This window comes from Vombatus ursinus, unplaced genomic scaffold (assembly GCF_900497805.2).
Source record: "Vombatus ursinus unplaced genomic scaffold, bare-nosed wombat genome assembly UNPS02014945.1, whole genome shotgun sequence".
Classification (NCBI taxonomy): Eukaryota; Metazoa; Chordata; class Mammalia; order Diprotodontia; family Vombatidae; genus Vombatus; species Vombatus ursinus.
In genome coordinates, this window is record NW_020954723.1 from 16,317,129 (window position 1) to 16,343,577 (window position 26,449).

General features: G+C 36.5%; 1 protein-coding gene across 1 annotated transcript in view; it reads right to left on the reverse strand.

The window, feature by feature from the left end:
* TSHR (thyroid stimulating hormone receptor) overlaps positions 1-26,449 on the reverse strand; it is a 182,143-nt gene that overhangs the window by 25,657 nt on the left and 130,037 nt on the right. The window contains exons 4-8 of the mRNA XM_027844908.1: positions 24,929-25,003; positions 21,207-21,281; positions 18,559-18,636; positions 15,530-15,598; positions 2,596-2,673 (exon numbers count right to left, since the gene is read on the reverse strand). Coding sequence (XP_027700709.1) covers positions 2,596-2,673; positions 15,530-15,598; positions 18,559-18,636; positions 21,207-21,281; positions 24,929-25,003 — 375 coding nt within the window. The remainder of the gene's footprint in view (positions 1-2,595; positions 2,674-15,529; positions 15,599-18,558; positions 18,637-21,206; positions 21,282-24,928; positions 25,004-26,449) is intronic.

The window sequence follows — 26,449 nt, forward strand, 5'->3', positions numbered from 1 at the left end:
AAAAAAAAAAAAAAAAAAAAAAAAAAAAGCCTAGAAATGAACAGCTCTTTCCATAGACTCTAGATTTAGAATAATTTTTTAAAGTCAGATAAATATACAAATACTCAAGTGTGAAACATAAAATAGTGTAATTAGAAGTAATTATTGGCATCAAATCATCTGACTTATATCAGAAGACTCTCAGTCATTCTCCTAATATATGCCCCAGGAAGATAGCATACTTTTTGAACGGTCATGTCAGGTTGACATATTTTATCCAGATGTGCAATAACACAGAGAACATTACACATAAAAGAATAATAGCATAACAACGTGTCCCAGGACTGTTTCTATCGGAACTCCATTCAACGTAAGACTAGAAGAATGAGAACAATAATAATAGTAATTCACACTTATATAATATTTCAAGGTTTATAAAGCACTTTATGCCCAGCCATTCAGAATCAAAAGCTTTTAGATTTAAAACTAAACTCATTGGCCATCAGTCCAACCTGCTCCACCTCCCCCACCTCAAAGAATCTTTACTATGGCTTAAGAGGCAGTGTGGCATAATGGATAGATAGCTAGTCTCAGAGCCAAGAAGATCTAAATCCAGGACTGTGTGACCCTGGACAAGTCACCTCAAATTCTCAGTGCTCTAGACAATTCTTTATGAATGGAAGTTGCATTGGTAGGGGAGTTTCCTCCTCTGGAAATTTCCTACAACCAGGTCCAGTCCCTATCCCTGTCCTCACCACGATATACCCCAAAGTTGTTATCTAGCCTCTTCCTGATTACCTCCAGTGGGGGGAGGGGTTTAACCCACTGCCTCCCAAGATATCCATTCCACTTTCAGATACCTCTAATTATGAGAAAATTCTTCCTTACCACCAAGCCTAAATTGATCTCTTTGCTAAATTTACCCGTTGCTCTTGCTCCTTTCTTCTAGGGCCAAATAGAACATGTCTAATCCCTTTTCCATATGTTAGTCTCCCAATGATTGAAGATGGCTACCATGTCCCTTCTATTTCTTCCCCACTCCAAGCTAAACAGCCACAGTTATTTCAACCGATTCTCTTAGACTCCTGGTAAATTTCCTCTGGATACCTTCCAGCTTATCAATGTCCTTCCTAAATCATAGTATCCAGAACTGACCACAAAGTTCCAGACATGATTTGATCAGGGCAGAGTACAAAGGCATTATCACTTTCTGATTCCTAGAAGCTAGGACTCTCTTTAGGTACGCAAGATTGAATTTGCTTTTTTGGGCTGCCGCATCCCACTAATGACTCCCGTTGCTCTAACTGTCTAGTCACCCTTCCCCCCTCCCTAAACTTTTTCAGACAATCTGCTGTCTAACCTCTCCCCCATGTAGTATTTATGAAGTTGATTTTTTGAACCAAGTGTGAGGTTTTACATTTATCCCTACTAAATTTCACTTAATATTGTGGGGTAGGTAGCAGTAAGTATTATTTCATATCACACACAAGAAACCTGAGGTTTAGAAAGAGTAAGTGACTTGCCCATGAACTAAAATGTTATTAAGCCTGAGCACCTGGATTTGGACTCAGGTTTTCTAACTTGATGTCTTTCCTCCACACCATACTGTCTCATTTCCAGTATTTAGCTAAAGGTAATATAAACTATCTCTTTATACATGTGTTCTAGATCCCTGCCTAAAAACTAACTTCCATAAAGGCAAGGAATGGGGCCTATACTGCTTTTTATTCTTATTCCTGAGTACAGGGTATTGTAATTCATGATGATTGTTCATGATAAAGATAGTCAATGATGCAGAGGCATCTAGTAGTGGATGGAGCACTGGCCCTGGAGTCAGGATAAACTGATTTCAAATATGGCTTCACATATTTACTAGCTGTGTGATCCTGGACAAGTCACTTAAACTCTGTTTCATCAACTTTAAAATGGGACTAATAATAGCACTCATCTCCCAGGGCTATTGTGAGGATCAAACAAGATAATATTTGTAAAATGCTCAGCATGGAGTGGCACATAGTAGGTACTTAATAAATGTGTGTTCCCTTCCTTTCTCTTGAGTCCATGTGGCTGTAATGGCTTGATCAGGCACTACAGCAGGAAAGTTCAGAAACTCTTTCAATCTTAACACTCTAGGTTAGAGTTTCTCCAAGGAAAATAGCTCACTTGAAGAAACAATGCTCCTGGGCAGGGAGGTGGCACAATGGATAGAGCACTAGACTTGGAACCAGGAAAACTCATCTTCCTGAATTCAAATCCATCCTCAGACACTTACTAGCTATGTGACCCTGGGCAAGTCTCTTAACCTTGTTTGCCTCAGTTACTCATCTGTAAAATAGGTTGGAGAAGGAAATGGCAAACCACTCTGGTATCTTTGCCAAGAAAACCCCCCAAAATGGGGTCATAAAGAGTCAGATGTGACTGAAATGACTCAACAACACAACAAACACATTGAAGCATAAACGATAGTTCAACATATAATATAGCATAACAGTAATTTATCATTCAATATCTAATAAAAATATAGAAGAAAGAAAGAAACAATGCTTCTCATCAGTGACTACCATCAATACTCTTAGGCATTTTGAACCTGGTTTACCTTTCTTTTGTTTTACTTACAGCAGGGTAGGTCCACTGTATACTCCCAAAAAAGCATCTTCATCAATCATAGTCAGATATTTATTCTTATTTAAGTAACTAAGGATAAAAAAACAGAGATGTGTTTCAGGACAGAGATTATATAACTACACTAAAAATACAGCACAGTGCTTGGGATAAAATGTTCCATGTCTTTACTGGTGGATACTAAAGGCTTTTACCTTTGCAAAGCAGGACCCATAGTACTTTCTTTTTAAAAAAGCCTACAAACTTATGAGGAGAAAAGAATGAAGAATTTAAAAGCAATTTATCTAGCAAATAAATAATGAAGAGATCTGACAGCCATGGGTACCACAGATTTAGCATGTGAGTTCACTTGCAAAATATTTTCTCATTTTCCTCATTTCCTCAGGCCTCATTTTCCTGATCTCCAGAATGAGAGAATGGGTGGACTAGATGACTTTGTGTGTCCCTTCAAGCTCTAAGTTTCTGATCCTATGATGATGGAAAATTACTGCCACATAACAACCCCACACAGATAAAAACAGTTAAAGAGGAAATGAGCTCACAGAGATATTGGCTTGAAATACTGCCTAGTCAGATCATCCTGAGAGACTTAGTAAATGAAACTGAAAGGGGACAAACAAATAGACGAATGAAATTAAATAAATCTGCCAGCATTTTTCTATAGCGATCTTGTCTTCTCAGCAACAATAGTGGAACAACTGCATTTAGATTTTGCCACTTGCTACTGAATGTGCTATGTGAGAAAGTGGCAATAGCCTTAAAAAGGAGAATTGGCCAAATGAGAAAGGAGGTAGAAAAACCCACTGAAGAAAATAACTCTTTTAAAAGTAGAATTAGCCAGGTGGAATAGGAGGTACAAAAGCTCACTGAAGAAAATAATTCCTTAAAGATTAGAATTGGGCAAGTGGAAGCTAATGCCTCTGTCAGACATCAAAAATCAACCAAACAAAATTGAAAGAATGAAAAAATAGAAGAAAATGTAAAATGCCTCATTGAAAAAACAACTGACCTGGAAAATAGATTTAGGAGAGATAATTTAAGAATTATTGGACTACCTGAAAGCCATGATCAAAAAAAGAACCTGGATAGCATCTTTCAAGATATTAAGGAAAACTGCCCTGATATCCTAGAATCAGAGGGTAAAATAGTAGTTGAAAGATTCTACCTATCACTTCCTGAAAGAGATCCCAAAATGAAAATACCAAGAAATATTATAGGTTAATCCCAGAGCTCTCAGCTCAAGGAGAAAATACTGCAAGCATCCAGAAAGAAATAATCCAAATAATAAGAAGCCACAGTCAGGATTACACAGGACTTAGCAGCTTCTACATTAAGGGATTGGAAGTCTTGGAATATGATATTCTGGAGGACAAAGGAACTTGGATTACAACCAAAAATCAACTACCCAGAAAAATTGAGCATAATCTTTCAGGGGAAAATATAGATATTCAGTGAAATAGGGAACTTTCAAACTTTCCTGATGAAAAAACCAGAGCTGACAGAAAATTCAATTTTCAAGAGAAGCATAAAAAAGTAAATAGGAAAGAAAAAAAAACATGTTATTCAATAAGGTTAAACTGTTTATATACCGATATGGGAAGATGATACTTGTAACTCTTACAAACTGTATCTCTATTAGGGCAGTTAGAAGGAGCACACATAGAGGGTGTGGGTATAAGTAGAATTTGATGTGATGATATTAAAAAGAATTAAAGGGTGAAAAAAGGGTTGTACTGGGAGAAGAAAAAAAGTGGAGGCAAAATGGGATAAATTATATCACATGAAGAAGCATGAAAGACATTACAGTAGAGGGGATGAATGGAGGGGTGAGCATTGTTTGAACCTTACTCTCATCAGATATGGCTCTAAGAGGGAATAACATACACATTTAGTTGGGTAGAGAAGTCTTATCTTGCACTTTAGGGAGGTAGGAGGGGAAGGAGAAAAGAAAAGAGGTGGGGCTGATAGAAGGGAGCTATCAAAGGAGGTGGTGTTTAGAAGCAAAACAATGGTGAGGAGGAACAGGGTAAAAGGAGAGAGAAAAAAGTATAAACAAAGGAAAAATAGGATGGAGGGAAATACACAGATAGTAATCAGAACTGTGAATATGAATGGGATGAACTCTTCCATAAAACAAAAGTGAATGGCAGAGTGGATTAAAAACCAGAATCCTACAATATGTTGTTTACAAGAAACACATTTGAATCAAAGAGACACACAGAATAAAGGTAAAAGGTTGAAATCGGAGGTAAAAAAAAAAAGCAAGCCTAGCAATCCTGATTTCAGACAAAGCAAAAGCAAAAATAGATCTAATTAAAAGAGACAAGGAAGGAAAGTGCATCTTGCTAAAAGATACCATAGACAGTGAAGTAATATCAGTGCTCAACATATATACATCAAATGGTGTAGTATCCAAATTTCTAAAGGGGAAGTTAAATGAGGAAATAGAAAAACTATACTTGTGGAGGATCTCAACCTCCCCCTCTCAGAACTAGAGAAATCTAACCACAAAATAAACAAAAAAGAAGTAAAAGGAGATGAATACAATTTTAGAAAAATTAGGTATGATTGACCTTTGGAGAAAACTGAATGGGGATAGAAAGGAATATACCTTTTTCTCAGCAGTACATGGCACCTATACAAAAACGGACCAAATATTAGGGTATAAAAACCTCACAATCAAATACAAAAAGGCAGAAATATTAAATGCATCCTTTTCAGATCATGATGCAATAAAAATTTTATTTAATAAAGAACCATGGAAAAATAGATTAAAAATTAATTAGAAATGAAATAATTTAATCCTAAAGAATGAGTGGGTGAAACAATAAACCACAGAAACAACCAATAATTTCATCAAAGAGAATGACAATAACGAGACAATATACCATGCTTATATCAATAAAACAGAGAGAGTAGATCAATGAATTGGGCATGCAATTAAAAGAGCTAGAAAAAGAATAAATTAAAAATCTTCAATTAAATACCAAATTAGAAATCCTGAAAATCAAAGGAGAGGTTAATAAAATTGAAAGTAAGAAAACTATTGAACTAATAAATAAAACTAACAGCTAGTTTAGTGGGAAAAAATACCCAATAAAATAGATAAACCTTTGGTTAATTTGATTTTAAAAAGAAAGACAATAAAGTCAAAATGTGCACATGATTTAGACATAAAGGCTATTACCATAACCAAATTGAGAGAGAAAGGTATAGTTTACCCATCAGATCTATGAAGAAGGATAGAATTTATGGCCAAACAAGCGATAGTAGTAGTAGATGTAAAATGGAGAATTTTGATCATATTAAACTAAAAAGGTTTTGCACAAACAAAACCAATGCAATCCAAATTGAAAGGAAAGCAGAAAATTGTGAAATAATTTTTACAGCAAGTGTCTCTGACAAAGACCTCATTTCTCAAAGATATAGAGAACTGAGTCAAACTTATAAGAATATAAGTTATTCCCCAATTGATAAGTGGTCCAAGGATATGAACAGGCAGTTTTCAGATAAAGAAATCAAAGCTATCTCTAGTTATATGAAAAAAAAATGCTCTAAATCACTATTGATTAGAGAAATGCAAATTAAAACAAGTCAAAGGTATCACCCCATTCCTGTCAGATTGGCTAATTCGACAGAAAAGGAAAATGACAAATGTTTGAGTAGTTGTGGGAAAAGTGGGACACTAGTACACTGTTGGTGAAGTTGTGAACCAATTCAACCATTCTGGAGAGCAATTTGGAAGTATATCCAAGGACTATAAAACTGTGCCTACCCTTTGACCCAGTAGTACCACCACTTTCCTATAGGTGACTGGAGTTTTTTTACTCTAAATACAGGGCGCCATAGTAATAATAGCATTTATATAGTGCTTTAAAGCTTGCAAGGCATTTTTGCATATATTAATTCAGCTGATCTTCATAACAATTTTGTAAGAGAGGTGCAATTAGTATCTTCATTTTACAGATGAAGAAATTGAGACACAGAGTGTTTAACTGACTTACCTAGGGTCACACAAGCAGTAAGTGTCTAAGTCAGGATCTGAACTCAGGTCTTTCTGATTCCAAATTCTGTGCTCTATATACTGCTCCATCTAGCTGCCTCATGATAATCTTCCCCAAATACTCTTATCCAAAGATCATATTTTGCGATTTGCATTGAACATTGGAACTCTATAAAACTTGCTCTGTGCCATACAATCACTTGCATGACATTTATGTAGTCTTCCAAAGTGGAATAAAAAGGTGGATGAAAAATGCAGTGTAGGGGATATTTAGTGGAAGGGTTTTTTTTTTTTTTAAATAAATGACATATAATGATATTTAAAATAATAAATTGGGAAGGAAGAAGTGGAATGATTAACATATTGCATAGTTGAATTTGGCCAATTAGCTTTCACATCACTATCAGTAAGAAGCTCTCATTAAGTTCCTAGAACTGTGCTAGGCTTTATCCTGATCAAGTCGGAAAAAACCTTCCCGCCTATGAAGTACCACCTGGGGCTCTCAGTCATATTAAGAGATTGGGCTATCACGTGCTATAGTAGTCAATGAATGCCTTTCTGGTGCATTGAGCTCTGTCTAAAGATAAATTTCATACTGTTTAGCTATTCTCTTCGGTGGTCTGTGTGCATAGAGTTCTCTTGGCCAATGAGAGTTGGAGTAAAAAAAAAAAGATACCTCGGGAGAAACAAAAATTGGGTAGGAGATATTATACAGAATGAGTTTTTTGGGAAAAAAAAATAAACAGAGCTCCAGCATAACTGCTGCACAGTCTTATTTTCCCTACTATATTTTTTGGATTATGCACTTTACAGATCACATTTTGTTCCTGGGTTACTTCAAATCAGACAAAAGCAAGTGAGTTCATCATAAGCTGCTCTCTTTATTCTAATAACAACAAATAAAAAACTGCTTGTTTTTTGTAGCACTAATAGCCTTTGATTCGGTCAATAAAAACCTGGCCTGGCACAAATTAGTTGGCATTAACATTTTTAATAATCTGCTTTCTTAATTCACCAGAATCATTGTACAACTAAATAATTGCTTGTCCAATTTCACCACATTTTCCTCTGACATTTAAGATGCCCTTGGGGATACTGAAACTGGGTGATAAGAATTCTAGTCTGCCAGGAACACTGAAGAAAACTTCAAACTTGAGGAGCCAGCCAGAGTCCAATAGAAGATAACAAATACCATTAGGAGATGGTAGCCAATTTTAACAGAGAAGTCCAGCCATTGAGATGCTGGATCTCCAAAGGTCAATTCATTTTGATTATTTAAACCCTTTACCTTTCAAAATTAATTTGGTAATTTAAAGTAAAAATAAATTGATGTACTTGGTTCTATTCTGAGTACCAATGATTCTCTCTTTTCTGTTGTCTGGCATTTATTTTTTAGTAACTTCCAGAGCAAAGAAACATATACTTGCACCCAAAAGCTTTATCAATAAAAAAAATTATGTACAGTTAGGGAGAGAAGCTACATAACAGGGAAATTTCTGCACTAAGGCCTGCCAGTACTTCTCTTTCTTTTTTAATTGAATGTTATTTAATTTTAGGCCTGAATTCTCTCTCTTCTACTACCCACCACACCCAACACTGAGAGAGCAAGAAAAAACAACCCATTACAAACATGTATAGTCAAGCAAAACTAATTTTGCGATGGTCATGTCCAAATATATCTAGGTCTAGATACGTTTGAATTTGCACTCAGTCCATTACCTCTCCATCTGGAGATAAGTAGCATGCTTCATTATGAGTCTTCTGGAATTGTGGTTGGTGGTTGTGTTGGTGAAAGTTCCTAGATTTTTCAAAGATGTTTGTCTTTATAATATTATTATTATTGTATAAATTATTTTCCTGGTTCTGTTCATTTCATTTTGTATCAGTTCACATGAGTCTTCCAAGGTTTCCCTGAAACCAACTCCTTCATCTTTCTTATACTACAATTATATCCCATCATATTAATGTATCATAACTTGCTCAGTCATGTAGCAGTTGATGGGTACCCTCTCAGCTTCCAATTCTTTGCCATCACAAAAAAGCTGCTACAAAAATTTTTGTATATATTCATCCTTTCTCTCTTTCTTTGATCTCTTTGGAGTATAAACCTGGTAGTATTGTCACTGAGTCAAAGATTATGCACATTTAATAACTTTTTGATCTGTAAGTACTTCTCCATTTTCATATGCCTTCAGAACATGATTGACTTCTGAAAATTCTAAGTCTAATTAAAACTGTATGGTAGATCTCTAACCTACTCACATATTCCTCTGGAATCTCCATCACCTATTATTACTTTGTCTGAATCAGAAATCTCAGCAGACTGTATGGACAACTTGCTCTAAATTGGGGTTTTTAACAGAGGAGGATAGTGACTAACTGGTTATAGTCCAGTTCCATCAGGGATGGGACAATAAAAAATTGATTTAAATTCCAGCATTAGGAACAGAGATCAAATCTATGAGTAAGAACTTCCAGAGAGTGAGAATCCTTTAAGCACAGAAATAGATTGTGGGAGAAGCTGTGACATTCTTATTCTATTTTTAAAGGTGATGCACACAATAGGTATACATATAGCACTTCCCAAACTAATACTTTTGTCATTGAATTATATTGATGGCTCCCATAAATATTGGTCTGAGGTGGGTAAAGTCAGAGTCAAAAAAATTGTGAAACTCAATAGGAAAAATGAAGTCTAATTTCATACCAAATAATTATTACAATATGTATTTGGTACATAAACACATCACAGTGTTTTAGAAAAAACACATCACTAGAATTGACAGTTTTCTTATGGAATCCTAGTCACATCATAGGGCTTCCCAGAGTAGTCTGTGAAACCCTAGTTCAGGTGTAATCTTTTTGATAGTGTCAATGAACAGTATAATTACATTGTAAAGTGCCTTGAAGATAGGAACCACGTTGGTTTTAATCTTTACAATTCTAGCAGCTAGCACAATTTCTTGCACATAGAATCACGGATTTAGAGATGGAAGGGGCCTGAGAAGTTATCTAAGACCAATTTCTTAATTTTACAAATGAGGAAACTGTAGCCTAGAAAGGGTGAAGTGACTTGCCTGAAGCCACATTGATAGCAAGTGACAAGAGTCAAGATTTAAACTCAGATCCCCTGACTCCAAATGCAACATTCTTTCTACTTCATCACATGACCTCCTCAATATATGTTTGTCGAATTGTTGAATGAATCATTGAGGGAAGGGTAATCCTACTAGCCTACCTCTAGCCCCAATTCCTCCCTTTACTGAATAATGAGTCAATTGATTGAGGAACTTCATATGAGGTAGTGCTTCTCTGTCAGGTTTCATGTAGTTGATCTCTTGAGTTATTTTTTAGACCCATGATGCAGGTAAGTAGGGGTGTGTGTGTGTGTGTGTGTGTGTGTGTGTGTGTGTGTGTGTGTGTGTATTAGTAACAGGCAGCATCATTAGCTCTGACTGCAAGGTTGTTCTTCCTGGAGAAGTTCAAGATAAATTTCAAATCCAAAATGGAATTACACTATGTTCCCTGACAATTCTTTGATTGTGAAACTGGGGCTGGCATCTATATGGAACATGAGCCAAGGCAGGTTACTGAGCTTTCTGATGAGAATACTTCATAATATAAATATGTTTCCCCCGAGAATACTTCTTATTTTGAATGTAAAAGAAACCTTGATTTTCCTTAATGTAGTCTGAAGTAAAACTAAACTGTTGACTGGAAACTATGATGGCAACAGAAATCAGTTTAACCTGTTAGGAAACACTACCCAACATAACAGTCTAGGAATGGAGGAAGTAGGGAGCAACTGCTTAAAGTTTTTGATGTTTTGAAAAAGCTCAAGATTTTAAAGTTAATTTCTGAAAAGAGATCTTTAGAGTATGCCCAAGGACTCTTTGAATTCTTACAATGGGAAGAATATAGCTTTCCCAGGAATGTACTGTTCACTACCTTCTTCTTACTGGTGGTCAAAACTGGGATGTTTAATAAAGATCACGGAAATAATTAGAGTGCTCACTATTCTGTTCCTAATCTAATGGTTTGTTATTTAATGGATAGTTTATGCCCTGTTAGTACATCAAAAATGGTGTTAAAACTTACCAAAATATTGATAAGTCAGTGAATAAATATTTATTAAGTACTTGCTACATGCTGGGCACTGTGCTAAGTACTAGGAGTACAAACAAAGAAAACTGTCAGGCATAAACAATGTGTGGGAATATAGCAGTAACAATAGGTCAGGAAATCAGACACTCTAGTTAGCAAGAGGAATAGCGACAAGATGGTTGGTGGCAGCCACAAGACCTATTAAATTTATGGGCTCAGAGGCTGTTTTTCTGAAGAGTCAATTTGTTATGAGTTATGAAGTAAATTAGTTTAATTCAGGTGAATGAATTTCTGTGGAGGTGGTCCTTTGTTGTTATTATTATTATTATTCTTAATTTCATGTCTGAGAGATGACAGTGTGTGTGATTCTATGGAAAAAAAAAGCAAGATGACCTGGTTCTCACCCATCTGCAATAATTTTCATGAATGTTCTCCCTAACCATCCCACTGCTGCTCAGGAGTTAGTCCTCATAGTTAGTGCAGAGTCTGTTTAGCTTTTGCTGCCATCAAGTTCTTTCATGATCCTAGAAAAGTGGATGTAGGGGCGGCTAGGTGGCTCAGTGGATAGAGCACCGGCCCTGAAGTCAGGAATACCTGAGTTCAAATCCGGCCTCAGACCAAACACTTGATACTTACTAGCTGTGTGACCCTGCACAAATCACTTAACCCCAATTGCCTAAAAATCTAAAAGAAAAAAAAAAGAAAAGTGGATGTAAATGACACCAGACCTACCTATCTCAGCAAACTGGAACTAGAATAATTATCAAGTTATGCTGCTTCTTCTTCTTTTTTTGAAGGTATAAGGGAATGACATATTGTTTAAATGGTAGATCAAATTAGAACCTTAACATATATATCTGAATGTGCTTCTGCAGAATTTGCCAGATGATTGAAATGCTATGTGTTACCCTCCAAATCAAATTACAATAATAAACAGAAAGGTGTATTTACATTCATTTAAGCTTACATATAGTCATAAAGCCAAAAGCAATAACGATGCAGTAAAAACATCAATGACTAATGTGTCATTCCTCTCTTATTTCCTTCTCTGTTGCCTTCTTACCCACAACCCCTGACTTCCTCCTACCTTATAATGATCATTATCACCATCATGTCATACCTTAGATTTATATAATACTTTTTTCAGTTGTTGTAGTGCTCAAATTTACAGGGAAAACAATTTATCAAGAACTAGAAACTTAGATCAAAAAACACAAAGATAAGCACAGTTGGATCCAAAATATTGATAGAAAAGAAATCATCTTCCTTGTTTCCTATAATCAAGCCTGAAATTTTTACCTCTGAAATTCTTATTTAACCATAAAATTATCACCTTCATAGAATCATCTCACCCATACTTTCAGATCAAAACACTGTTATTCTCACCTAAGACATATCTAAATTTGTCAAATTTTTGTTTAGTTCTTAAAATTTTGGCATAAAAATGACATTACTCTAGGAAATCTGGTCAAATATTACATAAGCATATCTCCTCTTTATATTCCAGGCTGTTACCCCAGCTTAATGAGTCAAGTGTGCTTGTCTTCATGAAGGGTTTGAATAATCACTGACTAACCTTTGACTGGGGAAGGGGAGGTAGTTGAGTTGTAAAGCAGAAAGCTGCTGATTTGACAAGAGAAAACAAGTACAGATAGCTTGAATTTGAGTGTATATGTTGGGGGAAAGGCTGGGGGAGAGGGGGCTGATCCATTTCCTAGTTATTCAGTAATAATAATAGCTAACATTTATATAGTACTTACTATGTGCCAGTACTTTGCAATTGTTGTCTGATTTGATCCTTACAATAACCCTGAAAGATAAGTGCTATTATTATATCTATTTGACTGATGAAAAAACTGAGTCAAACAAGGTTAAGTGACTTGCCCAAGGTCACACAGCTAGAAAGCGTTTGAGGCCAGATTTGAACTCAGGTCTTCCTGATTCCAGGCCCAGCACTCTATCTGCTGCACCATCTAGCTGCCCCAAGTAGAGTATTCTTAGGTGACACTGGGACAGATAGGGGATTTCCTTACTGCTATAGTGTCCTTGCTGAGCAGTGAGGTACTTTCCAACAACAACCACATATTAATTATTGTGGGACATAAACACATATAAGTCATAGCCTTCAAGAAGTTTGCATGCAAATCCCTTTCTTTCAAGAAATTCTTCATTTGGACTTTGGCTGAATCAAAACAAGCTGTGTGTGTTCTTGAAATGAAATTAGCCAATTATCTTGGTAGAGTGGTAGTTGAATTGCTCTATGGGAGCCATCCCAGGGAGCATACACCTGGAGCTCTCCGGGGACATGGTGACTAAATTCTTGGCCCATCTGTCGTCTTGTCTACTTCTAGCCATATGGTAGCTCAATGTAAGATGGTTAGCATTCCTCTTATTGAGCAGGAAGAGCTGAAGACAAAGTAGATATGTAAAAGGGAGTGACTATACCTTTAGTCTGTCTTCTTTTCCAGCTTGGGATCAGGACTGCTTTGAGCTGCATCCTGAAGAGAGGATGCTTCCCTTCTTTCCTACTGCCTTCATCATATACATGTAGACCTCTACATGTATACACATGTATAACTATTCCCTTGAGATAAAGGAACTTGGCCAATATTTCACTATTGGACCATTGTGATATGCATTTGTGTCTACTTAGAATTAGATTCAAGGTAAGCAATCACTTAAGTTGTTCCTTGTCAGTTTTCTTAAACCATATGACATGGTCTCTACAACTGAGGGAGAAGCTTCGGACTTACCGAATCCCTCAGCCAAGCTCCCCCGCAGGCCATGAGCACATGGCAGATAAAGCACATGTCTTGCCTATGTGAGAATGAGTCTCTTTTGTTTGTTCTTTCCTGATCTTAGGCAGGTGAGTCTTTATCATAAGATGGAAGAGTCTAGGGTCAAAGGTGACCTGTTGTATGTGAGAGGTTTAGAGATTCTGGATCTTTTTGGTCAGAGCTGACTAGTGGCCTGGGGAGGAGTTCTCAGAAGCTGTCTTAGCACTCTTGGAGAAGATGACCACAAACAAGTGAATGAGACCAAGCCCTGAGCTGGTTTGCCAGACTACATGGACCTTGATGAAAGCAGGACATAACTGAGGTGAAATGTAAAATACCCAATCAACAGTCCTGCCAACTGCTTTATGTTCTGCTGAAGTTTAAGTATCAACCTTGCCAAGTGACTATAACAATAGTTGTAAACTACCAAATTCTGTTTTAAGTCATTGTAAATCCACACTGTGAATCTTTTGTGGCTTTTAGAATCTCTTATATGTATATGAAATTAAAGACTTATCCCTATACCATGCCAGATTTATATTGTATATTAAGTAGCTTTTTGCTTCCCACTTTGGGGAGATCTACAAATGAGCCACAATTTAAACTTCAAATAATTTGTTCTTGAGGTACCAAGGTGATGGTTTAGTCAGCTGGAGAGTAGAAGAAAAGGGAGCCTATCCTGCCTTCTCATTAGAGGCCAGGTTTCTCCCAGGACTGACCTCATTCCTGGGTTTAAAAAAAGTGGCTCCTTAGAGAAGACAGTGGGAACAGTGCCCCAGGCCTCCCGGGCCCAGCGATCAATGAAAGGTTGATCAATGAAAGACTTGTATTAATTCAATGAAAAGCAAAATATTTTGTTTATTTGTAGGGTATTTTGTTTCCAGCTTGGGATCTTGTAACATGCCTCCTATTCCAAGTGGCCACTGTTTCTGAGGATCAAGAAAGGGGGGAAGACAGAAGTGCATAGCAACATGAATCTGCTTATTTGCAACCTATGCTGGATCCTGGAGCCTGGGGAAAAAGTAGGCTATGACTTCATAGTCATTTCTGAGTTAATCAAGTATAAAATGTCTACCTTCCTGAGAATGTGTAAACTTCAACCTTTGATATTTAGTTGATACTCTTCTTTCTTGCACATATAGGGATCATTGAAGAGACACCAGAGGCCACTTAACTCAATCATCTCATTTTATGATTGATCAAACAAGGGGCCAAGAAGATTAAGTGGCATGCTCAAGGTCATGTCAGAATCACGATTTGAACCCAGGTCCTCTGCCTCTAGGACTTCCACTGTACCATGCTCTGCTTCATTCCCACCCTCTACATCATATATATGCACACTTATATGTATAGAAATATTCCCTCGAGATAATGGAACTTAGCCAGTATCTCACTATTGGAGCCCTGTGATATGCATTCATATCTAGTTAGAATTAGGGACAAGGTGATCAGTCATTAAATTGTTTTTGTCAATTTTCTTAACCCAGATGATATGGTCTGTACCAGTGAGAAAGAAGTTTTTGGTTGAATTTGTTCACGAATCCTAACTAGATGACGTATGTTATATTCCAGACCCCAATATGTAATGAGATCATCATCTTATCCTCCATAGACTCCAGATGACTTTCTTGACTCTGGAGAAAACAAACACTGCATTATTCCTCCTGGCAAGCTAGCTTTGCTGCTCAGATGTAAACATTCAGAGCCATTAATAAATAGAATGGGTTATTGTTGGTTGTTGTTGTGTTTGTCTGAGGTGTTGTGACTCTACTTCTTGTTTGGCTTGGGTCTCCTGTTTAGCTGCTTTATTTTAAAACCTGTGGTCTTTTTTTCTCTCTATAAACCCTCCTCTTCTATTTCCTTTCTTCCTCACTCATCATTCACACTCTTGACCCCCATTTTTATCCATACTTGATTTATTAACTTGTCATAAACTTTTCTTTTCCTAACAGTTATATGAAGAAAACTTAAAAACATATTCACAATTCTAAGTTACTCTTTTCCTCTTTATTTGGGGACAGTTATCATGACTAATTTTACTTACACAGCATCCAACTTTGTCCCATTGAAGGCATGTCCTTGGACCCAGGTAAAGCCATTATTGTAGAGTTTCCTGCAATTCATAAAGAAAAGAAATTAGTGACCTGTGACATGTGATGTTGGTCACTTTCTGAAGGTTTAGTCTTTATTTCTCCAAGGTCAGAAAACTATAGAATGGCTTTCAGAGCTAGTTATGGGTCATTCAAGAAAACTGATCTCATTACTTCATAGTCATGCTCATTTTTTTAACTAAAAAAAAACACACACAGCTTGATTGCCCACTTTATTCTTCTGACTTGACTTTGAATAACTAACCCCGTTCTCAAAGAATGAAGATTTGTCACCACTGATGATAGTCAAGAGGACATTGAAGGCATTGAATATGGTTTCCAAAAAGGCTTTACCAAAATGTTTTGAATATTGGAAATAATACTGATGTAATAATCCCTGGCAAATGGCTAAATGGCCACAACCTTCCTTCCTCTGGGATTTTTAGTTCTGATTTGGGAAGAGAAGAAACCAATGGAGATTATCCCTCTGACTGGGCATGGGTAAGAGGAGGAACACAGAGGTTTTCACAAAGAGGATTGGCAGTGGAAATTGTGGAGACTTCTTACGGAGAATGAGGAGAGAAGAAAGGAGAAGCAGCAGTGTTCCTATGGGAGCAACATGATTGGAAGCAGCAGTCGGTGTCTGCCGCATCTATAATTCCCTTCTTTTAAGACCATGAGAGATGACATATATCTAAAGAGAAAACTGGGAGAAACAATATGACTGTGTGCATTTTGTTCAGTGCTTGCCTGAGAGAAACAAGCTAACTGGTGCCTGTTCCACCCCATATTACTTCCATTTCTGTTTTTCTTAAATTTACTCTGTCAAATAATTAATCTTATATTATTTCTCACAAATATTCATGATTGACCCTGTCCTTATGTTTTTGAGTGTCCCTTTGTTTGTGTCATGAGGGCACAATGGGAGCCTTGAAGAAGAGGGGGACCTTTCCTAATGCAGGATTGGGAGCCTCAGCCTCAGTCCATTGCTAGAGAGTTTTACTCTCTAACTGGGGACATAAATGGAAGCCATTTAAGGAGTACCTTTTCAAGTGTAGGATTGTTATGAGAGTCCTATTTTATAAATTTGCTTCAAACACAAGTCAATGAGTAAAGGGTGGAACATTCTTTTTAATATAGTTATATGGTTTGGTATATTTGTTTATTTTTGAAGAATCAAAGAATTACAGAGTCAGAAGGGATTTCAAAGATCTAGCCCCTACCCAAAGCATGAATATTATCTACTACATTCCTAACAAGTGGGAATTCATTGTCCATTTGATGACATCCACTGACAAGGAACTTACTACTCTTCAAAAAAAGTTGATCTCAGGCAAATATAACTAAAATATTAGTGAGATCTTAGGGTCACAAGATTTAGATGTGGGGCCTGGGGGTGGGCTGCCTTAGGCAATACTACTATTCTTAGCCTATACATGGATTTTTTAAAAAAATTAAATCACATTACTTTTAAATGAGCTCATGGAACATATGACAACCTAGGAAGTCTCATCTGCACTATTATTTCTCCCATTTCACTGGTGAGGAAATTAAAGCACGAAAGGGACATGTCTAAAGTAATGCAATTGTAGAGCCAAAGTCAATATTTATTCTTTATTGCTTCAAGCTCAATCCATCTTCCTTGAATCTGTCACAGTGCTGTTTTGGGTGGGTGGGTGGGAATAATATTTTGTTCTTCTTTTGTTCTCTGGATTCCACATAGAGAATGGTCAAGTTGATTACAAGAGTATACATTTAAGTAAGAACAAAGCTTCAGTTTCCTTATTGGTAAAATGGAAAGGATAAATTAATGATCTCCAAGGTTTCTTCCAGCTCTAAATCCCATGGTCTTAAGATACATATCTTCACTGTGTTCCAGAAGTAAGAGTCATGTTTTAGTAATTTCTCTCCAACACTATGAAGAGAAGAGGAGGCTCCTGGACATTTGAAATACTCTTAATTTGATTTAAGATAGACAAGACAATAATAATAGTGGCTGGCATTTGTATAGTGTTTTAAGGTTTGTAAAGTGCTTTATATATGTTATTTCATGTCATCCTCACGCCAACCCTGTGAGGTAGGTGCTATTATTATTCCCTTTCTACAGATGAAGAAAGTGATATTTTGGGAGGTAGAGTGACTTGTCCAAGGTCACATGGTCAGTAAACATCTGAGGGAGGATTTGAACTCAGGTCTTTCAGACTCCAAATCCAACACGCTCTATTCACTGTGTCGCTGAGCTAATAATACTAATAAATAATAGATGACAGAATCCAAAGGAAAGGAATTTTGCAAGTAAAGAAACAGGGGCAAAAGGTGAGGAATTTAGACTGAAATTTCCATTTCATCAGAACTGTGGTTTGGCTCTTGTATGCTTATTTCCAGATGTTATAATTCTTGATTTTCCTTCCACTGGGAGAGAGAAAGAAAGGAAGGGAGGAAGAGAGAGCAGCAGCAGCAACAGAAGAAGAAGAAGAAGAAGAAGAAGAGAAGGAGGAGGAGGAAATGGAGGATGGACATTAATGGCAAGGTAATTAGCTAGACTTCCCAGGCCTAGATTGGGTTCAGTTAAAAGGCATATTCTGTTAAAGCCCTTAATGCTTCTGTGGAGGAGCTCTTTCCCATCAAAGAAGTGTATGCTGCTCTATGAGCATGAAGAGCTAAGTTATTTTCCCCCTCACTTAATCTATCCCCACAGCTAGAAACTGAATTTCCCAGGTTTCAGGAGATTTTTTAAAAATATGCTTTTGATAACATACAATGATCTTATCCATTCTAAACCAAAAGGAGTAGGCTTGTGGAGCAGCACTACTGGGCCCATACAATGCGTGCCCTTTCATAAGCTTAACAAACTTCACTGGGGAAACGTGCCTTTGAGTTATTGAGCTCAAGTGTAATGAGTATATGGTATACGGTAATGAAAATATGGCAATGAATTGAATAGAAAGGTAGGGGTGACAGGAGTTCAGCAGGAAGAACTTACAAGGTTAAGGTCTCATTGCACAGTCCTTGGAAAGCATTCATAGGAATTGAAGTTATAAAAGGGTTATCTGTAATTTCACTGCAATAAGGAGAAAAAGAAAAACTATCATGAGAAAAAAAAAATTAATCATTAAATTAACCTAGTCAAGGTCTTTTGCTACATCAATGCCCTTCCAGAGAATTGTCATCACAAGCTAAAACTAAACTCATTTCTATTTTAATCCCATGGAGCCTCTGAAGTCAGGCAGTTTGCTTGTTGGGTCTGCTCCAATGAAGTGGGAATCTAGTAGCCTGATCAGCACAGGTAGATCAATAATTTAAAATACAAAATTATGCTTTTCTTAAATAAGTGATAAGCTAATCAACTGACAAATTATCTAAGAAAGGCCAATGTTAGTGAATATTGAACTTCTCCAATTGTGCAATGACTATAAAAAAGAATTGAAGAAAGGCAATAGGGTAGTTAAAATTTTTGAGTACTTTACTGGCATAACTATGCTGGACAATTGGATCTTTGGAACTTCTCTAAGCCGATGAGATTTCTTGAAAATAACTTGTCCCTTTACTTTGATTTTTTTTGGGGGGGTTGAGGCAATTGAGGTTAAGTGACTTGCCCAGAGTCACGCAACTGGTGAATGTTATGTGTCTGAGGTCGGATTTGAACTCAGCTCCTCCTGACTCCAGGGCCGGTGCTCTATCTACTGCGCCACCTAGCTGCCCCCTTGACTTGTCCCTTTATATGGACAATGCCACACTGAAGCAGGGTAATCCATTAGTTCAAATAGAAGCCTTGGAGTTGGCACTTTTGGCAATATCTTTAGATGTTGCTAGCTCCTCTTCAAAAACTTGACCTGTGGACTTCTCTATAACTGACTTTTCCCGTTGGTACATTGAGAATCAGAACTATAAAATGCCTGATAAGGATATAAATAGAGAGACAGCATAAGGTAAGACAGAAATCAGAAGACACAAGTAGTCAATAAATGTGTTTTGGTTGAATAAATGAATGCAAACCTGGAGTTTAATCTCAGGCCATAGGATTTAAATCTGGAAGGGATCCTTAAGATTACCTAGTCTACCCCAAAACGCTTATTTTACAGAAGAAGAGACTGACATCCAGAGTGGTTCAGTGATTTGCCAAAGGCCATACCATTACTGAAGAAGGAAATGGCAAAACATTCTAGTGTCTTTACCAAGAAAACCCCAAATGGGGTCATGAAGAGTCAGATGTGACTGAAAGTTCTGAACAACAAAGGCCTTTATGGAGTACTTAAAAAGTTAGGAAGCACTTTATCATCTTATTTGGGCCACTAGGTGGCACAGTGGACAGAGTGTCAGGCCTGGAATCAGGACAACCTGAGTTTAAATCTGGCCTCAGACACTTACTAGCTGTGTCATCCTGGGGAAATCACTTTACCTTGTTTGCCTCAGTTTCCTCACCTGTAAAATGAGCTGGAGAACAAAATAGCAAAACACTCTTTTTTTTTTTCCCAGAGAAAACCCCAAAATGGGTCACAGAGTTGGACACAACTAAAATGACTGTACAACAACACTGGTAATAAATAGCAGAACCAGGATTTGAACTTGGATCCCTTAACTTTAAATCCAGTGCTTTCACTGTACTACATTGCTTCATACACAAGAAAATGTAGGCTGAAAAAATTTAATAAATTTGACCAAGGTCACACAGCTAGTAATGAGTAGAACTAGGACTAAATCTTAGGTTTTTGTTCATTCAACCAATTTCTGAGTGCTTGGATCTTCTGATCCAGGGTTCTAACTACTATTTTACTTGATCTCTTTAAATCCTATGAGGCATGATTAGTTAGTAGCCCCAGGCTACAAAGGAAAAAAAAAAAGAGAGGTACAAAGGATTGTAGCTCAAGTTTGCATAGCAAAATTTTTGTGGCTTAGTCATGTTTCAGTTGTGTCTTACTCTTCATGACCCCATTGGGAGTTTTCTTGGCAAAGATCCTGGAGTGGTTTGCCATTTCTCCAGCTCATTTTACAAATGAGAAAACTGAGGCAAACAGGGTTAAGTGACTTTTGTCCAGGGTCCAGCTAGTAAGTGTCTGAGATCAAATTTGAACTCAGGTCTTCTTGACTTCAGGCACAGTACTCTATCTACTGTGCCACCTAGCTGTCCCAAGATTAAATAAAACAAACAGGCATGTGAAAATATTCTATCAAGATTAAGGCATTATTACTACAATTACTACTGCGATCACTACTACTATCAAAACTACAGACAATATTTACAAATAGAGTTAGTGTGGTATGATTTATGGAGTGCTAGGCTTGCCTCCAAAAAAAATTATTACGCCTTTTACAGACTGCTATTTGTATTAGAGGAGGAAGTTCTCACTCTCAGATGTCCCTACACTGATGAAATCAGATCTCTTTTATATTTGTTATTAAGAATAATAATGATATAGATACCATGAGCATTCTGATCTCGAAAGTGTTTTGTGATCCTGGAGTGAAAAGTATTGTTATATGAGGTGCATAGTACCAATACAAGCTTGCCAAACAAATGTGATTTATAAGAATTTTGAATTTCAAGGTTTCTAGTATCTTTTGGGGGAAAAAGGATTTCTCTAATTGATAACTTTGGAGTCAGTAACATTGAAAACTTATATGCATACTTACAGTATAAAGAACACATCAGCTGAATCAATTTTGGTCAGGTCAGGAAATATTTTAAGTCCAGTATTGAAAATCCCACTAAATTATATGGTCAAAGAAACCAAGATAGACATTAGTTTTAAGAAAGCATCACAAACATACATTAGACATATTATACCAGTGATATACCATTGCTGGATCATTCATCTGTTGATTTTTGTTGCACAGATTTCTCAAAAAATGTGACATTTCTTCATCCCTGTTTTCTTCTTCCCCACTTCAGGATTTTTTTCCCCTTCCTTCTAAATGAGTGTTTCTACTTTCTGAACTGGCTGTATAATCTTTGACCTCCAAATGCTTTCTGACAGATAATTTCTGTTACTTGCCTTCTTGCTGCTCTTTGTACACAAAATTCTACCTCCCATCTCCATGCCTTTGCACAGGCTGTACCTAATGCTTGGTATATAAGCCCTCCTCACTTCCACCTGTTAATATCCCTAGTTCCCTTCACATTTGACTCAAATGTCACTTCCTACATGAAAACTTTCCTGATCCTCCATGCAATTAGTGTCTCTTGAAATTACTTTGTGTATATACATATATATAGTAAATATTTTGTGTATATATATATATAGTAAATACAAAGTAATACAAAGTAAATATACAGTAAATACAAAATGTATATGTATATATATTTTGTATTTACTGATATGTGACACATTGTTTACTCCAGTTGGGTGTAGGATTCTTAAATGTGGGTATCTTTTATTTTTGAGTTAATATATTCTGCACACAGCACAGTGCCTAGGTTATAGTAAATGAATGGTAAATCTTTGTCGTTTATTTTTTAGTTGTTGTTGTTGTGAATGTTGTTGTGAAATGTCTCCATTCAGAAGGGCAAAACAGATAGGTTCTACATTTTCAACCAGATATCAAGTTAGATGGAAACCAACATTCATCTGGACTCAGTGAGACTAAAGTGTGCTTATTGGATTCAGATTCTTTTTCTTTTGGTTTTTATTTGCTTATTAAGCTTGGTGGAGGAAGGGTACAGATGTATAAGAATAAACTATACTGATATCTTGGTTATCTCAATCAGATTTTATAGTGATATGTTAAGAATAAGTCTTCCTCCAAAGTGGTTCTGTAATATTAGCACAGTAGCATAAAACTTCAAATGTGGATATGTTCAGATAAGTGAAAACAATCAGAAATTATTTTTAATAATAAACCTGTGTTTATTTTTTTTTATTTTTATCCTTAAGGCACTGCAAAATCCTAAAATATCTTTTGAAATCATTACTACATTATGTTTCATTCAATCACCATTTATAATATCTACTTTGGACAAAGTATTATGCTGGGAGGAGATACAAAGATAAGTAAATCAGTCCTTCCTCTTCAAGAGCTACTAGTATAGATTTGGAAAGAAAGTATAAATGTAGATTTTTAAAAAATAATTTATGTATCTATGGCATATATGGTAACTTTAGCATTAACCTAAATGTTTGATTAGCTATAACATCTCACTCCTGATCCATAATAACTAAAAGGTAATTTAATCTTCATATATATTATATGGTCATTAGTTTAATAGCTTTTTTTACCCACTGGAATTTGGCAAACTTTTAGAAATCCCATTTTAAGTTTTTTACTTTATTCTGAATTACTCCGTCAATGCCTGAGCATAGTTTCTTTGTACACGGGAAGTACTCTATAAATATTTGTTGGTTGGTTATGGTATATATGAAGAAAATGAAGTCTTTGTCTCATAATACCTGCATTTTAATGTATGTATTGTCTTGATGTGTTTTAGGGAGATAAAGAAGAGTTGTAATGAAGGAAGGATTATTTCTGATCAGGTTATCAGGATAAGTTTCATGGAAAAACTGATTTTTGAACTGAGCCTTGAAGGATGAGTAAGGTTTCAAATGACAGAAATAGTAGGCAAAGATATTCTAGCCATACAGATGGTACAAGTAACTATGTAGAAGTGGGAAGGCACTGACACATTCATAGAACAATGAGTACTCTAATTTGACTTTACAGCGTAGATTACTAAAAGAGAGGTAGGTATGCTAAAGGCCACAATGGACTTTGAGTGTGTGTGAGGAAGAGGAGGAGAGCTGAGAAAGGTCAGGAGTGGGGTTAAGGGACAAGTATCATCAAAGTCATTGAAAAGCTTTGAGCAGAGGAATCACATGACTAGATTAATCTTCTAACAGTTTGAAGGTTGAATTGGAGATGGTTCAAAATGAAAAATGTAACTGTAGCATAATTTAGGCATCAAGAGTAACTGACTGATTTTTTAAAATTACCATTTTTGTTTTTATTTCATATCCCTTAAGTGCCCTGGACTGTCTTTTTCTATAATACAGTGTCTTTTTAGGGATGTAGTATGTTACTGATTCTTATTTCCCCTAACTACTGTCTTAGAAGAAAAAAGGACTCTCTAATAAAGTATGGGGAGTTCTGACCTTATAGTCATCAAGGATAGTCTTAGATATACCAAAGAAAGGGAAAACAACAGCTGCCATCATTAGATAAGAGCAACTCTATGACTATAAGCTGAACTGTCCCTGTGAGATATCACAGATCAAGCTGATCTCCACAGTGGGGTTCCTATGCTATTACAGAGAATAGCTGATCAGGTAATGACTCAGAGGCAGAGGATTGGGGGGAGGGGCTATAAACCTGTGTTGTACCATATCCAGCACATTATTTTCCTCATGCACTCTGTAGGCTCTTAATTGAAAGTTTATTGAATTGGATTGAAAGAAGTGGTTCCACTATCTGTTGTGGAAATAAAACCTTCTAAAGCCAGGGTTCTTGACCCAGAATCTATGGACCTCCAAGGGCGTATACAGGAATTTCCCAGAGCCAGCTCTGACAAGCTTATGAGAGCCAATTGCTACTCATTAATTTCAGTGTGAAAATTTACATCTTAGATTTTGGCAAACTACAAATCAGGGCTTAATTTATTGTTTGGTTGATTGTGTAGACTTAAGAAAATGATGGGGGAAAGTTAATAATACAGATTAAATTTAAAAGTGTGTCATGTGTACATTTTTCCCGTTGAGTAGATTGTTAAACATTTACCAGTATACCCTTGGATAGATTTCAGGGGGATCTGTGACCTTGCATGGGAAAAAAAAAATTGCATCTTTATTTTCACTATCCTCTAAGTGAAGTTTAGTATCTTAATTTAGAAACATTATTCTAATAAGGGGTCCATAGGTTTCAACAGACAACAAAAGGAATGCTTGCCACAAAAAAAGTCAAGAATTCCTAATCTAGAGGCATATATATGTGTGTATGTGTATACATACATATGCATACACATACACATATATGTATACACATATGTATTTGTGGGAGGAAGAGTGAGCTATTAGGGGCTCTATTAACCTTTATATAGATACACACGTGTGTGTATCTCTGTACAAACACAGGCACATGCACATACACATAGACATATCAACCTATAAAGCATTCCCATATCCTTCTGCCCCTACTGCATACATTCCCTTCAGACTTCATGTTGTTCATCTGTGACTTCTTTTCCCTTCAAGAGGGATCTTAATGCTCATTTGAAACTGCTTTCGTTTGGGTAAAAATGATCAAGGTTATTGGAGGAAGGGGAAAGAAGTGTCGTGTGATTTGTCCCAGCCTTGTCCCTAGGGACAGCTCTGACCAAATGACAACATTGTAATCCCCCTGTAAAGAACAGAGTTTGCAATACTTACAGGAATTTTAAGAGAGGCAGGTCTTTTAAGGCATCAGGATCTATATAAGTTAAGCTCCTAGTATTTCGAATTTCTCTGCAAAAGTTAAAATGAACAGGTTCACAGGCTGAAAAAGATTGCCCTAAATAAAATACCTGAGCTCTTTCTTGATTAGCCACAAAACTCAAAGAAGCAAGACAATAAAAGAACCTAAGAGAAAAAAATGAATGAGTTTGAATTAGGAGATAAGAATAACTAACTACTGGCAGAATTACAACAACAAATTGCTTTCAACTCAGGAAAGAGAGGCCTGATCATTCTTTACTGCCTATGGTAGTTAGGCTCCTTCTTGGACCTGTACCAAGCCAGCTGTGACCTGATTTTAGCTAAACTATGTTAATGGGGGACCTTTGTTTTGGTTGTATTCACCGGTACTTTTTTTGTTTCCCTTTAGGCATAATTAAAAACACACACACACACACACACAGTGTCTATCCACTATAGTGCTGGAGGTAGTGAGCAAATAGCATTATTGTTATTTATAATAGCAACCAAAAAAAAGCAAAACAACTCACTCAGGAATAGAAGGTTAAGTGGTCCCATTTGGTTTCATAATATGGTCTGGTTTCTATAATTTGCTTATTAAATACATAATGAATAAGTCTGAAAAGTTTTGACTTAGGAATTGCTGCAAATAGATCCCTTAGTTGATAATAGAAACAGAAAGAAGGAAGGAAGGAAGGAAAAGAAAGAAAGAAAGAAAAAGAAAGAAAGGAAGAAAAGAAGGAAGAAAGAAAGAGAAATGAAGGAAGTTAAGCACTCACTATGAGCCAACAATTTGTGGAAAATGTTTGGAGATACATCTAACTTTGAATTCTGTAAGATCTGATTAGCCAGATTGTAGATGATTTTGGTCCTTTCTGAATCCCTCTCTCTTAGGCCTTTTTCCTGTTAATTAGCACCATGAGCAGAAGGAAACTCTAGAAGGAGAAACTCAAAACTGGTAGCTTCTGCTGCCTGTCATTTGGCTAACTATAAAAAGATTCTGAGTTATCAATTAATTACCCATTTTAGTCCCATAACAACTAATAATCAAGAGTGAATTGTAAAGACTTACTCCTTGTGAACTGGTAATCTGTTTAGAAAAATAATGATCTCCATTGCCACACTTATTACTGGACTTTGACACTGCTGATCACCCTCTTCTTGATACTCTATTGTTTCTAGGTTTCCATGATACTATTCTATTCTAGTTCTTCTCCTCCCTATTGACCATTCCTCAGTCTCTAATGCTAGATCTTTTTTCCAAGGCATGACCTTTAGTGGTGGATATCCCCCAGGGCTCAGTTCTGGGCCCTCTTGTCTTCCCCTGCTATACTATTTTGATTGGTAATCTCATCAACTCATATGGATTTAATTAGCATCTCTGCTCAAGAGTCTCACCTTACTTACGTAGCTTTAATCTCCTATTCTGAAGACCAGCATCTGCAATTGTCCATCTCAAACTGGATGTCCTGTAGACATCTTAAACTCAGTATGTCC